A 15,334-nucleotide genomic window follows, 5' to 3' on the forward strand; every position below is an offset into this window, starting at 1 on the left:
CAGTACTCCATTTTAGGATGTACTCGCTTTTATACAGATAGAGGATTGAATCAGCAGTGAGATACCTACTGGAGTGGTAGAATGATCCAACCATCTTTCAAACAATCTTGGCAACAGATTTGATGTAGGTGTTCCATTTTAGATCAGGAGTAAAGATCAGTCCCAGAAGTTTATCAAGACATGGAGCATCCCCAAGACATCATCATCATCATGACGGGCTCCTTGCCCGAACCAATGTGACTCTTCCTCTCCAGAGTTTTCTGTCTTCCATCAGTTGCCTCAGATCTTCAGGTTCACAGTTGGTGTTGTGTGCTATTTGCTGGATGTATGTGGATCTAGGTCATCCTTTGCTTACATGTCCGTAGCAATACATCATTCACCAATTCATGCTTGCTCCTCAGACAATGACGAGCAAATCGCAGGCGTCTTTCTCTGATGGTATTAGATATGGCAGGAAAGTTGCCATAAAGTTGCTGCTTCATGGGATGATTTTGCCAAGATATATTTAATACTGTTCGTAGCATACGAGTGTATGTGCCGTCTAGTTTTCTTTCCACTCTTTTGGTGAGTGTCCAGGTTGTAGCACCGTAAACAAGGACAGACTCTACCACTGCCATGAAGAACTGCCTTTTCAGTTTGTTAGTTAAGTCCATACTGAACGCAACCCATCTAATGCGACCCATGCTTTTAAGATGCAAATTTCGATATCTCTCTCTGTGGAAACTATGTTGCTGCCCAGATACGTAAACTCAACGACTTCTTTCAGTGTTGATTCAACCAGAGCCCTGATCTCTCCCTTCACATTGAAAGTCATAAACTTTGTCTTATCTGCATTTATGTGGAGAGCAATGTCATTTGCAAACTTTTCTAGCTTACGTATCAGTGTTTGCGCATCAGCAGTGTTGTTCGCAAACAAAGCAATATCATCTGCATAATCTGTATCAGTTATGTGTGCTGATTGATGACGTCTGTTTCTGGATTCATTTAGGGTGAAGCCTAGCATGTTGTGTATATCAACAGAGGTGCGAAGTACAAAGTCAAGACAAACAATGAAAAGAAAAGGGGCTAGAGTATCTCCTTGTAGAACCCCGGTGCGGATGTCGAAAAATTCAGTGTCCTCATCTGGCGACCTGACCATTGCTAGAGTGTGCTCATATAGCATCATGATAGCATTAATGACTTCATTTGGAATGCCATATGCTTTTAATATGCTGGCCATTTCTCCCCTATGTACGGAGTCAAATGCTTTGGAGAAATCTACAACGATCATGACTGCCTCAATGTTTTTGGCTTTGACTCCTTCAATTAGTCTCCTAACAGTAAGTATTTGACTAGTAGTAGAGCGATTCTTTCTAAATCCTTCCTGAGCACTTCTTCGATCTTTGGTTGGATACGGTTGAGAAGCATGGCATTGTGGATTTTTGCTGCAATTGAAGTAAATGTTATTCCTCTGTAGTTGCTTGGTATGCTTAGGTCGTCACCCTTCTTGGGGAAGGGAAGTATGCATCCTTCCCTCCATATATGAAGGGAAAGATGCATACTTCCCAAGACAAGAAGCATTCATTTCAATTAGGACCAAATGGGGAGGGCGGGGTCAGAGCGATTATCATGAAAAGAGAGAAGCTTTGTTTTGGATGCATTAAAATTAACCAGTCACTTTTTTCCCCATTACACAAGATCAGAAGAGAGAATCAGAAAGATCTTGGTTATTGACTGCTTTTGAAGTGTTACCATAGATGGAAATGTTGTCCGCATAAATGCAGTGGCGTAGCACCAGTTTTTGCTGCCCAGGGCGGTCAGACCCCCCCCCCCCCCAATGCTGGCATATAATAACCTGTTCCCCCCCCCACTGGCATATAATTACATGCCCCCCCCCCCCCCCCGCTGGCATATGATTACCTGTTTTGCCCCCCACCCCCTACCGCCTACTGCTGACATATGACAACCTGTAAAACCTTCAAAATTCCAAAAAGCCCTCAAAATATTTATTTTCATTGAACTAATGTTTACACAATTCCCCCTTTCTTTTTACTTTAACAATTTCTTTTCAATAATTTGAATAATAATTATGTAAACATTAATCTGAAAGGAAGTATGTAAACATTAATATGAAAGGAAGTATGTAAACATTAATATGAAAGGAATTATGTAAACGTTAATATGAAGCAAAAGAAACAATTTTTTTTCTTCAAACAAAAACATATAATTCAAATTATAAAAAAATGTTTAATTAAATTGGCTACACAAACAAATATAATAATAAATTTAAATGAGAACAACCTGAAAACCTGAAAATGTTATGAAATGATAAAATTATTTTTATTTATTTTTTTGTTGTTGTTAAAGTCCAAATTTTCGCAAAAAACATGGCTGTATCAAAGAGAGGATAGTCAGATGTAGTTTTCTTTTCTTTTTCTTCATAATGTTATTAATAGGTTGAGCCTCTTGAAAAGAAAAAAAAACGTCTTGTATCGGCGCTTTTTGAAATCTTTGTGTGTAATTGCTTGGTTTAAGCGCAAAATTTAAGAAATAGAAAGTCACACATTTTAGAAAACATTTTTTTATAAATTGAAATGAAAATATTTGAAATTTGAATTTATAACTTTAAATGAAAATATTTGAAATTTGAATTTATAACTTTAAATGAAAATATTTGAAATTTGAATTTATAACTTTAAATGAAAATATTTGAAATTTGAATTTATAACTTTAAATGAAAATATTTGAAATTTGAACTTATAAATTAAATGAGAACATTTGAAAACATGAAAAGGTTAAGAAATGATAAAATCATTTATTTTTTTATTGTTGTTATTTCCGAATTTTCACAAAAAACATGGCTGTATCAAGGAGAGGATAGTCTGATGTAGTTTTCTTTTCTTTTTCTTCATAATGTTATTATTAAGAGGTCGAACCTTTCGAAGAGAAAAAAAAACATCTTGTATCCATGCTTTTTGAAATCCGTGTGCATAATCGCTCGGTTCAAGCACAAAATTTAAGAAATTTGTTGTTGTTAATAATGTTTCAATCCTTTATAAAAATAGTTAAAATTTTTTTTTAAATGAATGTATTTATGAATTAAAAATAAGCCTATAAATTTATTTTTTGCGAGAGAACTATTGCAAGACATCAAGTTGGTTGGAAATTTACAAACATACTTTTCGTGCTTTTTTTTCGGCAAAGTTATCAATAACTATCAAAATTCACTCTATTGACAAGTTCCCTCTCTATGTAGAGGATTGCCAAGTTTTTAAGCCTTGTCTGACTCATTTTTGATCGAAAGTAGTTTTTTGAGTTTCAGTTTCGAGAAAGAGCACTCACAGCTGACAATAGCTAATAGCTTGGGTAAGGAAATCACGCAGCAAGATCACAATATTAGGGACGGAATCCTCAAGGTGGTATCTCTGTATCAAGTTCAAAAGTTCAAGAGGTCCATTGATTTTGTCTTTTCCTGAAGCTTTCACAAAATACTGCAATCTTTTCCTTTCGGCAAAGAATTTATCTTTTTCTATATCTTCGTCAACTTCACCAAGCTGACAATCAGAATTATCATCAAGCAGATTTGACGGTGTAAGAAAAGCGTATTTACTTGAAAGATTGTGAACTTGTTGAAATCTGCAAGATATTTTTTCAGTCAACCTATGACAGACAGCATTTCCCATCTCAACTCAGTATCAAACCCCAGTGCTGCATCAGTCAATCGTTCACCATCCATTCGTTTCTTTTTGCGGATACGATGCTCCATGCTTATCTCAATTTCAGAGCAGAGTGTTTTTGACTCGTCTATTGCAATGTGCACCATCTTTTCTCTATTCTGAAGAAGGCAATCTCAATGCCGTCAGTCTGACAGAACTTTGTTGTAGATCCAGCCCCTTTTCTTGAAGATACTTCTGGGCATCATTGATTTCTGAGAGAATAGTTTTCCAAAAGCTCAGATTTTATTTCTGAAACGGAAACAACAATACAGAGTTGAGAATTAAAGATGCATCTGATTTTGTGGTTGCATTTTCTCCTTCTCCTGTCAGCTGTCCAGGGCAATGATGATTCCAATAATTTTTTTACCACATCATTTACAGCATCTGCTCGACTACTCCATCTAGTTTCCACAGTCCGCTTGATACTTAGATTGGTCAACTGAATCAAGACGTCCCAGCGATGTGTAATTGTAGAAAAGAACGAGAATAACCGGTCTAGAATGCTAAAAAATGTAACAGAGTGAACCGCTACAGAAGCTGCATGTACACAAGCCAGATTTAATGAATTGTTAGTGCATGGCACAAATAGAGCTTTTGAGTTGATTTCGGAGATTCGTTTCTGCACACCCGATCGATGGCGTGCCATAATAGCAGCATTGTCAAATGCCTGGCCAATACAGTCATCAATCTTAATTCCATCGTTCTCCAGTTCTCTCAAAATCAGTTTTGAAATGTCCGTCGCGCTTTTACCTTTTGTCTCGATGGAGCGAAGAAACGACTCCTCCACTGTCAATTTATTTTAATCAATTTTTACGTAGCGCAACACTTCACTCATCTGGTCTTTGTGAGATACATTAAGAGCGCTATCAAAAATTATGCAAAAATATTTGCTTTCTTTGATCTGATCGATGATTTTCTTTCTCACCTGCTTTGCCAAAATGCTCACAACTTCATTTTGAATTTCTCGTGATAAGTAGCGATTTTCTTTCCCAGGTTAACCTTCACCAAATGTTGACGGAGCACAGGGTCATACTTAGCCAATAAATTTACAAATTCTAAAAAAATTCCCTTTGTTTCCTTGATCTCTTTCATCATTATGGATGTCTTCCCAGTGACCCTGTAGTGCCAGATTCTGCTTGGCGAGAAATCTGATGATGTCCAGCAATCTAGCTAGAATTTTCCGACACTTTTTAGTTTCCTTCTCAATAAGATGTTGCCCTATTTTGTCAACTATGTCTCCTTCAGCAAGTCAGATCTCTAGATCCTTCCAGTTGAGAAACGCTTGAGCAATATTAATTGGACGTAAAATAATTTTTCATTTCAGAGACATTGTAGCATTTTAGAACACTAACCAAAAATTATTATTTTCCTCATGGAAATAAATCCTGTAAGCTTTTTTTATGGGAGGAGGGGGGGGGTAAGCGATTACGCATACTTTTATAACCTTGCCAGTCAGACTTCGGCTTTGTGAACATTTCTACAATGTTAGAGTTGCCTAGAAATGATTATTCATCATTTTAGGTTAAATCAATGGACGAAAGTTTAAATTTGAAAATAATTGTTTGTGCTTTTTTCTGGCAAGATTTTCAAGGTATCCATATGCAATCACATAAAACAAAATGAAAGTCTAATAAAACAAAAGGATTTTTAGCCAAGGGTGTTACTCTAAAATTCTCACAATATTAGTAAAAAGTATTTCTGTTGTAATTATCTGTATCTTGTTTTTTTTTTTTTTTGTTTTTTTTGCATTAAAACAAATCAATTTACTACATATCTATGAAATTGTCAGTAGAAATAACAGGACAAATATTGATGATTAGGGTAAACACATGAACATTCTTTGGTAGAGAGAACGTATAGAATAGTTAAAAATACATTCACATCCATTCTTAAGTCGAGAATTGTTTTCTATATAGTAACTATGTTTAAAATGGAGAGGGGAGTTTTTTAACTATTCTGTTCCTATCCCGTTTTATTTTGCATAACAATCGTTAATAATTTTCAATTGTTTATGAAATATTCAAATAGCATTTTGCCAACTAATGACAAATACAAATCGGCTTTGTTTTAAAAGAGAAATGCATCTTTAGCGGTTTCATTATTTTCAATCAATTAAAAAGGAAAACATTCAAGAAAAATATTTAGAACCCCCACCCCCCGTATATTTAATATATGTCCCTCTCAAACACACACACACACACACACACAAAGTGCATTTTTTGTTTGCGAAAATATATGCAGACATGAGAAGGTTTTAGAGTAATTCGAAAAAAAAAAAAAGAAAAAAACAAATCCCTAATTAAATATTTAGAAATTTAAGAATCGGAATCAGGAATCATATTGGATCAGGAATTTAAGACAGAATCAGTAATTGAATCGGAATCAGGGGAAAAATTGGAATCATCCCATCACTAGTATATATATATATATATACATACACCTAGTGGATCAGACAAAAGGAAACCGGAAAAAACCTATCAGCTAATTAAAGCAAAAACAGATAAAATCCCAAATGAATCAAAAACATTAAAAATCACTTTTATGTTTTATGTTTTTATTTTTATTTAATTAAATTTAGGAAAATTAGACACCGGGGAACTAATTTTGGCAAGGTATGAAAATTAAGCATCTACGAAATAAATGTCAATTGAAAATCGAGTTTAAGACCATTCTTAAAGATGACATAGTTTTAAATAGGATTCAAGTGCCTCTCACAGAAATATACATATTTTTAAATATTTACTCTTGTTTGAAAGCAAGTAAGTCGATTTTTATAAGTTAGGTACACGTTTTAAGGAGATTTTTCTTGTATTATCTTTTACAATAATTATATTAATAAAAACATAAAAAATTAAAATCCTATCACCAGAATTCATCATAAATTTTGGTTTAATCGTAAATACGTCAGTGATTATAAAATTTTGTTAATAGTTGGAAAAAAATCGAAACTTGACAGAAATTCGGCAGTATTTAAACTATCAAATAGAAAGCCACTTAAATAGTATTTGAGGTGTAGCACTTAGTTCCCATTAAAAATTATATTCCCTGATATAACGATCATAAAATCTGTTTACAGTTGATTTTTTTTTCCGTGCTTGCTTAATGTTTCTACAATTCCAAAATTACGTAAATTTCTGTTGCTTATTTTCTGTTGTATCATCTAATTATCAGTGATGTTTGAAAGTATTTTTCTTGACAAAAATGTTTTGTTTAATGTTTCAACATTTTTTGGAACATGTAAATCAACTGCTTTCTTTGAAAGGTTACCTAGAGAATTTATGCAACTTTTTTAAAACTTTGTTTTACAAATAAAATAAATTTACATCGTATTTTGATGTAATTATCATTTTAGTTTTAGTGATAATTTAAAAACAATAAATATTTATCATTAGTACCAATAATGAAAAATTAAATTAAAAATTTAAAACAATCGGTTTTGGAATCGTAAATTAGGGACACATTTTACCGATTCCAATACCTCCAAAAGTTCTGATTTTGTTACAACTTTTTCGGTATAGAATTTCAAATTTTTTGTTTATTTTTATTTATTTTCTATGTTTATCCTCAGAAAATGCCGCCCCCTGGAATGTGCCGTTCGTAAAATAGGGACACATTTTTTATGATTCCACAACCTCCAAAGTTCAGATTTTTTAAAAACTTTTGGGTATAAAATTTAAGATATCTTGTTAACTTTTATTTATTTTCATATATTTTTTCTATTTTTACCCTCTCAAAATGCCACCCCCTGATATGTGCTGCTCGTACAATAGGGACACATTTTTCTGATTCCAATACCTCCAAAAGTTCTGATTTTTTAAAAACTTTTGGGTATAAAATTTAAGATATTTTGTTAGCTTTTATTTATTTTTTCTATTTTCACCCCCTCAAAATGCCGTCCCCTGACATGGGCCGCTCGTAAAATAGGGACACATTTTTCTAATTCCGATACCTCCAAAAGTTCCGATTTTTTACAACTTTTTCGTTATAAGATTCAGATTTTTTTTTTACCCTCTCAAAATGTCGCCCCCTGGAACATGCCGCCACTGCAGAAATGTCTATGAATTATCTAAGAATGTGATTTGGGAAATCATTGATAAAGATCAGGAAGAGAATTTGGTCCAGGATGCATCCCTGAGGAATGCCAGCATTGATACTATGAACTTGTGATTTCTTCCTATTTTCAACTACTCTCATAAAGGATTTAATAATTGAGAGGAGATTTCCAGTTATTTCATATTTCTGGAAATTTTGTGGAGTAGACCTTTATGACATACACTATCAAAAGGCTTTGATATGCCAATTGCAATTGCTCTAGAAACAAAACAATAATCCTGTTTGATATTATTTGTACATCTAACAGAACAGAAACCATATTGCATGTCACTGAGTAGGCTACTTTTGCTGAGGTGGTTGATGAATACTTCTCTTATTCATCACAGATTCCAGCAACTTACTCGTGATGCACAGGAGACTGATTAATCTGTACTGAGAGACAGATGACCGATCCTCAGAATTTTTAAACATGGGGCAGACTGATGAGGTTTTCCTGGGTGTTGGGAAGCATTTCTCCTTAAGGCAAATATGGGAGCTAGTTCAGATTGAAGCCTTTTGAGCACTATGATTGGAATGCCATCAGGGTTAGTTGCTTTACTGGAATCAAGGTGTTTGATAAGCTTGATAACATCATGTACAGATATTTCAGTCACAGGCGGAAATATGGGGGGTAGGTGGCCCCAATCAGAAAGGTTGGAGTTTGATGATTTTTTTCAGCAGAAGTGAATGAAATGCTGCTTTATTTGGATTGATATGCAAGCATGCAGTGCAGCATGTTTAGTTGCAATGTATGCAGATAAGCATGCAGTAAAATAAACAAAGAAAAACCACACAAGAAATTGACTGACCTTTGAAATAATAATTTTTCAGCAATTTAAATAAATGAAATAATTTTTCATTTACACTGGCCTCCTTCTATATCTCATGGCCACCAAGATATAGAAAGAGGCTAGTGTACATGAATGCGTGACGTCATTGCCAAAGCGATATGTAGATAAAAACTGCCTACAGTTTGCTGTCTTCAACCACGTGGCCATGCTAGCAGGCATAAAAAATATTTTTCGTCGTCTTAGAGAATGGCTGTGGTAATTTTATGAAGGTAGTCCAAGTGTGCATGTATTTTCTTCTAAAGAGAAAGAATAATTCTCTATTTGGATAATGATATAATTGCAATTATTATAATTGCACATTGGCAGGGATAATTTTAATCTAACAAAATATAGCTGTTTTTTAACTTTTCTTATGTGTCTATCGAACGAAGTCGAATATTTCATTTTATTTATTTAAACGGCAAAACAATTTTGAAATGAAAATATTTTTCAGTTTATTCTTTTAATAAATGACATTTTTCGTTGAGTAATGAGTAGGAATCTTCGATCAGTTTTGCAACTTTTCAAAAGAAAAAAAAAGAAACACTCTAGAATAAAATTTGCCAAAGATAAAACCCGAGGCTTTGTGGTTCCTTAGGATGAATCTTCTTTCCAGCTTCCCGTCAAACATGACTAAACACGAACCAGATATGTTCCCGATTGGCCAAATGTGGAAACCCCAAATAACTGTTATTCATTCTTTGTGTTGTGAAAGTGTTTATGTATATTATTCTTCCATCATGAATTGTATTTAAATGTACATACACACGCAATAAACTTTAGATTAGACGATCACAACACTAGACGGTCATAGATACATGTATATACATACGTCATATAGATGACTGAATTAGTTATATATATATATATATATATATATATATATATATATATATATATATATATATATATATATATATATGTTTAATAATGATGATTATTATTACCAAAAACGATCAATAGAAAGAACAAAATTTGATGACTTACGAAGATAGCTGAAGACAAATATTTATTTTACATTGGAATGAATGACAAAAGTCTATATTCCAAACTTCATTATGTTGACCACCTTATAATTTATTCCTTTAATTCAGTTGACTTATATAATTCTTGACAGTATCTATATCGTAGCACAAAATCAAACAATTATTATATCAATCAGGGAATCTATTTTGCACTTAACTCATCAGGAACATCATAAACTTTGGAATATAGACTTTTATCATTCATTCACTATTATTGCTCTGTAATTACATTGAGCTTCTTAAATAAGTATTGGTATATATTATAAGGAAATAAAGTAGATTTCTACAGAAATATATATATATATATATATATGTGTCATTTATTTGGTTTTGTTCACAATACTTTTTAAATGAATTCAATTATTTATACGTAAGTGCATTTTTACCTAAATTAATTAAATAACTGAATTATACACCCGCATACGATCACACTACTCGACAGTCATAGAACTCATAAATATGTACACGATTTACACCCCCTTCTCCATGTTATGTAGAACCCCCCCCCTACATTACACACGTGATTAACATTAAATGAAGCTGCAAATCCAGATAAAAACAACGAGCAATGACAGCCCTGTGCAAGGAATGCACATAAACGTGTTTACAGAAATCATCTTGTTCTTAAGGTTTTTTTCCAATAAGAAAATTGAAAAAAATAAAACGCAACAACATGGAATTTTATAGATTTACTGGGTGGCATTCCAAATGAAACTTGTATTATGAAAATAATGTGAATAGAAATAGAAAATGTACGTACCCTGACCCACTTCCACCAACAATGGCTACTTTCTTTCCAGATGGAACAGTAAAGGACAAATTCTCAAAAATATATCGACCTGGCGTGTATTCAAAATAGATATTCTTGAATTCGATTGTCGATTCATTACAAGAAGCCTCAAGTGTCGGCGCTTGCAACTCATTCTGTAGAGAAAACAAATACAGTTTTTAAATATTTAATACCGTTTGATATTTTTTTATGAAAATCGCTCTGGACAAGGTATGAAGCCACTTCATGTAAGGAGCTAAAAAGAAAAAAATACCACTTCAAGATCAAAAACTAGCCAACAATAATAGTTAGATCGACAGATTCCAATATATAAACAGCAATTCTTCCCCCTTTGACACAAACATTGTTCATGGAATGAAAGGATTAAAAAGACAAAACGCTAGCAAGCATTACGCTGTTGAAGTAAACCCAAGATCCAAGAACATCCAACATTCATGATGCTATTTGTACGGACATCTTGTCTTCTTGGATATGAATTTTGAATTGCTCACACTTCTGATGAACATTGGAAAATCCTTAAATACTGACCATTTTCTTCTAACCGTTTTCGACAGAAACATTTTATTCATATATATTTTTAGATTCATTCCAAACAAGGCACATTGCCATCGAAATGTAAGAGGCCACTGTGAATTAGGGGCTAGTTGTGTAGTGAGATGTTATTTTACATTACATTTAAATTTCTGCATGTTGGTATAACCAGGGAAAAAAGAGCAGGGAGAGAATTCCAAAAGCAAGCAGTTAAAAGTAAAAAATTATTAGTAGAAAGTTTTCCTGCCTTTCTACATTGATGGAGTGGAATCTTGCTGATTGTCTAATAGGTCCAAACTATTTACTTTGAGGGTGCACAAGTGTAGCAAGTTCGGAGCACATTCTTTAGAAAGTACTTGGAAAACAAGTACAGGCAATCTAGAATCTTGGCAAACAGTGTGGGACCTATTAAGGTTGAGGCTCTCTTTTCAACCCTGTCTGAGAGGGGGGATAGTGGTTGGAGCATTAGCCCAGATGTGGCAACAATACTCAATGAATGGGCAAATGGTGGCCTTGTACAGATATAGGATATTGTCAGGGATAAGAGGTTTTTCAGCATGGAAGAAGAAGGCTACTCTTTTTGCAGAAAATCAGGCAGTATCTTTATGTATTTGTTCAGATTCATGTTATGTGTGAATGTTAAGCCAAGTAGTTTAAATGTTAGCTTCTCAGATGAGATGCTATCAACCATGGCAATTGGTGGCTAGAAAAGTTTCTAATAATTGTTAGGAGCTTTCCATTTCACTACAAATTGGAGGTCGTTTTCTATGATTTCAGCAATTGCTTTAGGTATGCGTGCATTTGTTTTGTCCACATTTTGGGAATAGAGCACGGTGTCATCAACAAATATGCCCATCGCGAACACAATTGCATCAGGGTGGTCATTTATGAAACTGGTGTATTCTCTCTCAGTGTTTTTTTTTAACGAGATGTTGGGGTCAGCAAGAAGTCTGGCAGTTAACTTTTGAGGCCATCATTCCTGTGTGGGAACAAAAGTTCAAGGAAATAATGCCATACAAGATAGCATCTAAAGCTAAAAATTAAACTTTGCAAGAAAGCAAATCTGTAACAATGAATAAAGAATAAAAACAAGTAGGATTCATATTTCTGCCTCTAACCTTTTTTTCTTTGCCGCCAGCAAAGATGCAGGCAATACCAACAATCTGAATAAAAATTTACGTTCTTTTAAATCGATTGCTTTTGTTTATGTTGCTTGGATTAAAAATTGATTCCAGAACAAGAAATTCTCGTATTATTCTTCTTCTTATATATATATATATATATATATATATATATAAAATGGGTTAAGAAATTCCAACGAAAGAAAGATGTATATTTAAATAAGGGAGTAGTCACCAACCATGTGTATTTTTTAACATTATTTTATTATTCCGTGTCTTGGTTTTTCATTGAGAGTTATGTTTGGATCATTGTAATAATGTTTTTAAGGCATTGAAATCGTTTTTACATGTGTTTCAGATGTTCAAATTCACATTTGAAAATAATTTCTGATGAGGACGCTTCACAGAACGTCTGAAACGCGTGTAAAAACGATTTCAATGCCTTAAAAACATTATTACAATGATCCAAACATAATTCTCAATGAAAAACCAAGACACGGAATAATAAAATAATGTTAAAAAATACACATTGTTGGTGACTACTCCCTTATTTAAATATATATATATATATATATATATATATATATATATATATATGATATAAAGCTGAATGTGTGTGTGTGTGTGTCTGGTCACGAATAGGCTCCTATATGGTTGACTATTTGAAAAAACTGATTACATATAATGATAGAATATGTATCAAGACAAGAATGGCTATGTTTGATCTGGCAGAACCGTGGTTCATTAAAATTGTTGGGTCTGCGTTCGCGCCTGGTCCACAAAGTATGGAAATAAACAATTTAAAAAATACATTTACAAGTGTTTTTGATATATATGTACATAATAATACTTTGATAAGTATGTTTTAACTTAAATAGGGATGGTATAATAAAATTGTGGGGTCTGCGTTCGCGCCTGGCCTCCATAGAATGGAAATAGGCACAAACTTTAATAAAGACTTTTCATATCTATCTGCGTAAGTATACTTTGATAATTATGTTTCGGTTTGAAGAAATATGGTATAATAAAATTATGGGGTGTTTGTTCGTGCCTGACCTTCATAGAATGGAAATATGTCACAAAGTTTAACAAGGTTTTATAATATAGATCCACAGAATATTGTGATAAGTGTTTCAGTGTGAACAGGTATGGTATAATAAATTATGGAGTTTATCTATTTTATTTTTACTTTCATCATATTTTGCTTTGGTTTTGATACCCCCAAATTCAACCCAAATTTACAACCCTTCCTTTTCATAACCTATCATACTTTCATAAGTCAGTTTATTTTCTGTAGGCTGTTTTTGAACCCAGTCAACGACGGGTACTTTTGCTAGTATATATATAAATTTGTAACTTTATTTATAATTAATGGTTTTCATATCCGTATACAATTTAGTACAATATGGGGAACCAAATTAAATTGATTGTAGTATGTAGAACACATTAGACCTACAGTGGAAAGAGAGATAATACTAGAATAAAAGCAGATTTATTTTTAATAGATAATCCCTGAGAAGTTCTTATTTCAATTAACATTCAGACCAACAAGTTAGTTTTTCAACCTGAACTGTGACCAACCTACAGACTGACCTTTTCATAAAAAGCGAGAAAAAAAAAATCGCAAGTTTATTTGTTAATATCTATGCGGAATACACAACTGTCTATGGCAGCACTTCAAAGAGCATTGGTGATCAAGTTCTTGCTGATTCTCTGGAGCATACTGTGCAATGGGGACAAAAAGTGGCTTGTTACCTTTCACGTCTAACATCTCGAAAACCAAGCTTCTCTCCTTTCATCACCAATGCTCAGATTTTGCTTTTTCAGGTGAAACAAATGTCTCTTTCTTTAAGGAATCTTCTTGTTTTGATACGCCTTTCGCTCCAGGTCTGAAATGGAAGACTTGCATACAATTTGTTGCTAAAGTTGCTTGAAAAATGGTTGAATCATTCTACCACCAGAAAGGACCAGACTCTTTAGGATCAAAGTGTAGTATTTTTTCTGTCCTCAGTCAATGATGGGGAAGTCTTCCTTGATGGAGACAAATTTAATTTTTGTTCCAATATAGAGTGGCCCTATTTTGGACAGTTGGATTGCATTTAATACATCTGTCTCTATATTCCTTCTACTGCCACTTCTCATTTAATTTGCCCCTTATTGTTATCTGTTACATCATATCTAGTAGTGATCAGATGGACAGGTACCCCCCCCCAAAAAAAAACAACCCTTCCCAATACACATATCTTCATTGATAATTGTAAGAGAGAAAAAAAGACTCACATCCAAACTTTAAACAGAATTCCTGTTCTTCAAGCATTGAAATAACTGATTACATCTCTGACACTAACATTTTCTGCTCTGTTCTCTCCAAAAATTCACCGTTTGCTTTAAATCCGTCCTTTTATTTAAGTCAGTTGGTTAGTTAGTTTATTCACATATACAAATTAGTCCCAACTAAAAAAATCTACCATTGTGAGTAGAAGCCTTTCCTTTTTTTTTCTCTGGTCGATAGGCATGCATGAGATGCCAAACATCTAATTCACTTTTTAACTGGTAAGCTCCCATTTCTATTTTCACAGCAAGCAATATTTGATCTTCCTTTATATTTTAAACAACCACATTTTTCATTTCCATTGTGTTATGTTTGATGATAAACATTATTAGTTCATTAAAAAAAAAAAAAAAAAAAGAAGGAAGTATAACACTTTACACATTTATTTAACAACTTACAGATTAAATGGTAATGTAGGGACTGCTGGATGTGTTATGATCAAACACTGATATGAGGCACTATTGTTTATATCTCAAACTAATGACCAATGTTGTTTAATCGAAGGACAGGTAACTTCCCCTTCTTCAGTGTAAAAGAAATACCTCAGTATTATTTTTTATTTTAATCAGTGCCTAACACCTTGTTCCATTACAAAATATATTTTAAAGAAAGAAATATGGACAAATCTTTTCAATAATATATATATGACAAACTTCTATATTCCAAATTTCAAAATGCTGACCATCTTGCCATTTATTTCTTTAAGTACGTTAACATGCACAATTCTTGACAGCACTTGTTTCGTAGCGCAGAATCATTCATGTAATTATTGTCAAAGTTTTTGTGGAGGAAGAAGTGGCTTACCATTAAATTGAGAATCAAGATGGTGCCCGCAGGCTTTTATGTGGAAAAAAGTCTCGGGGAATCTCGGAGAATTTCATACCCTGGTTCCATTAATAACGAGGAAAGGAAAGCGGG

General features: G+C 33.3%; 1 protein-coding gene across 1 annotated transcript in view; it reads right to left on the reverse strand.

Annotated features, from left to right (window-relative positions):
* LOC145263146 (iron-sulfur clusters transporter ABCB7, mitochondrial-like) overlaps nucleotides 1-15,334 on the reverse strand; it is a 103,544-nt gene that overhangs the window by 47,301 nt on the left and 40,909 nt on the right. The window contains exon 11 of the mRNA XM_080120121.1: nucleotides 10,403-10,566. Coding sequence (XP_079976247.1) covers nucleotides 10,403-10,566 — 164 coding nt within the window. The remainder of the gene's footprint in view (nucleotides 1-10,402; nucleotides 10,567-15,334) is intronic.

The sequence above is a fragment of the Euprymna scolopes genome, chromosome 38 (assembly GCF_053919585.1).
Source record: "Euprymna scolopes isolate OS-2025 chromosome 38, ASM5391958v1, whole genome shotgun sequence".
Classification (NCBI taxonomy): Eukaryota; Metazoa; Mollusca; class Cephalopoda; order Sepiida; family Sepiolidae; genus Euprymna; species Euprymna scolopes.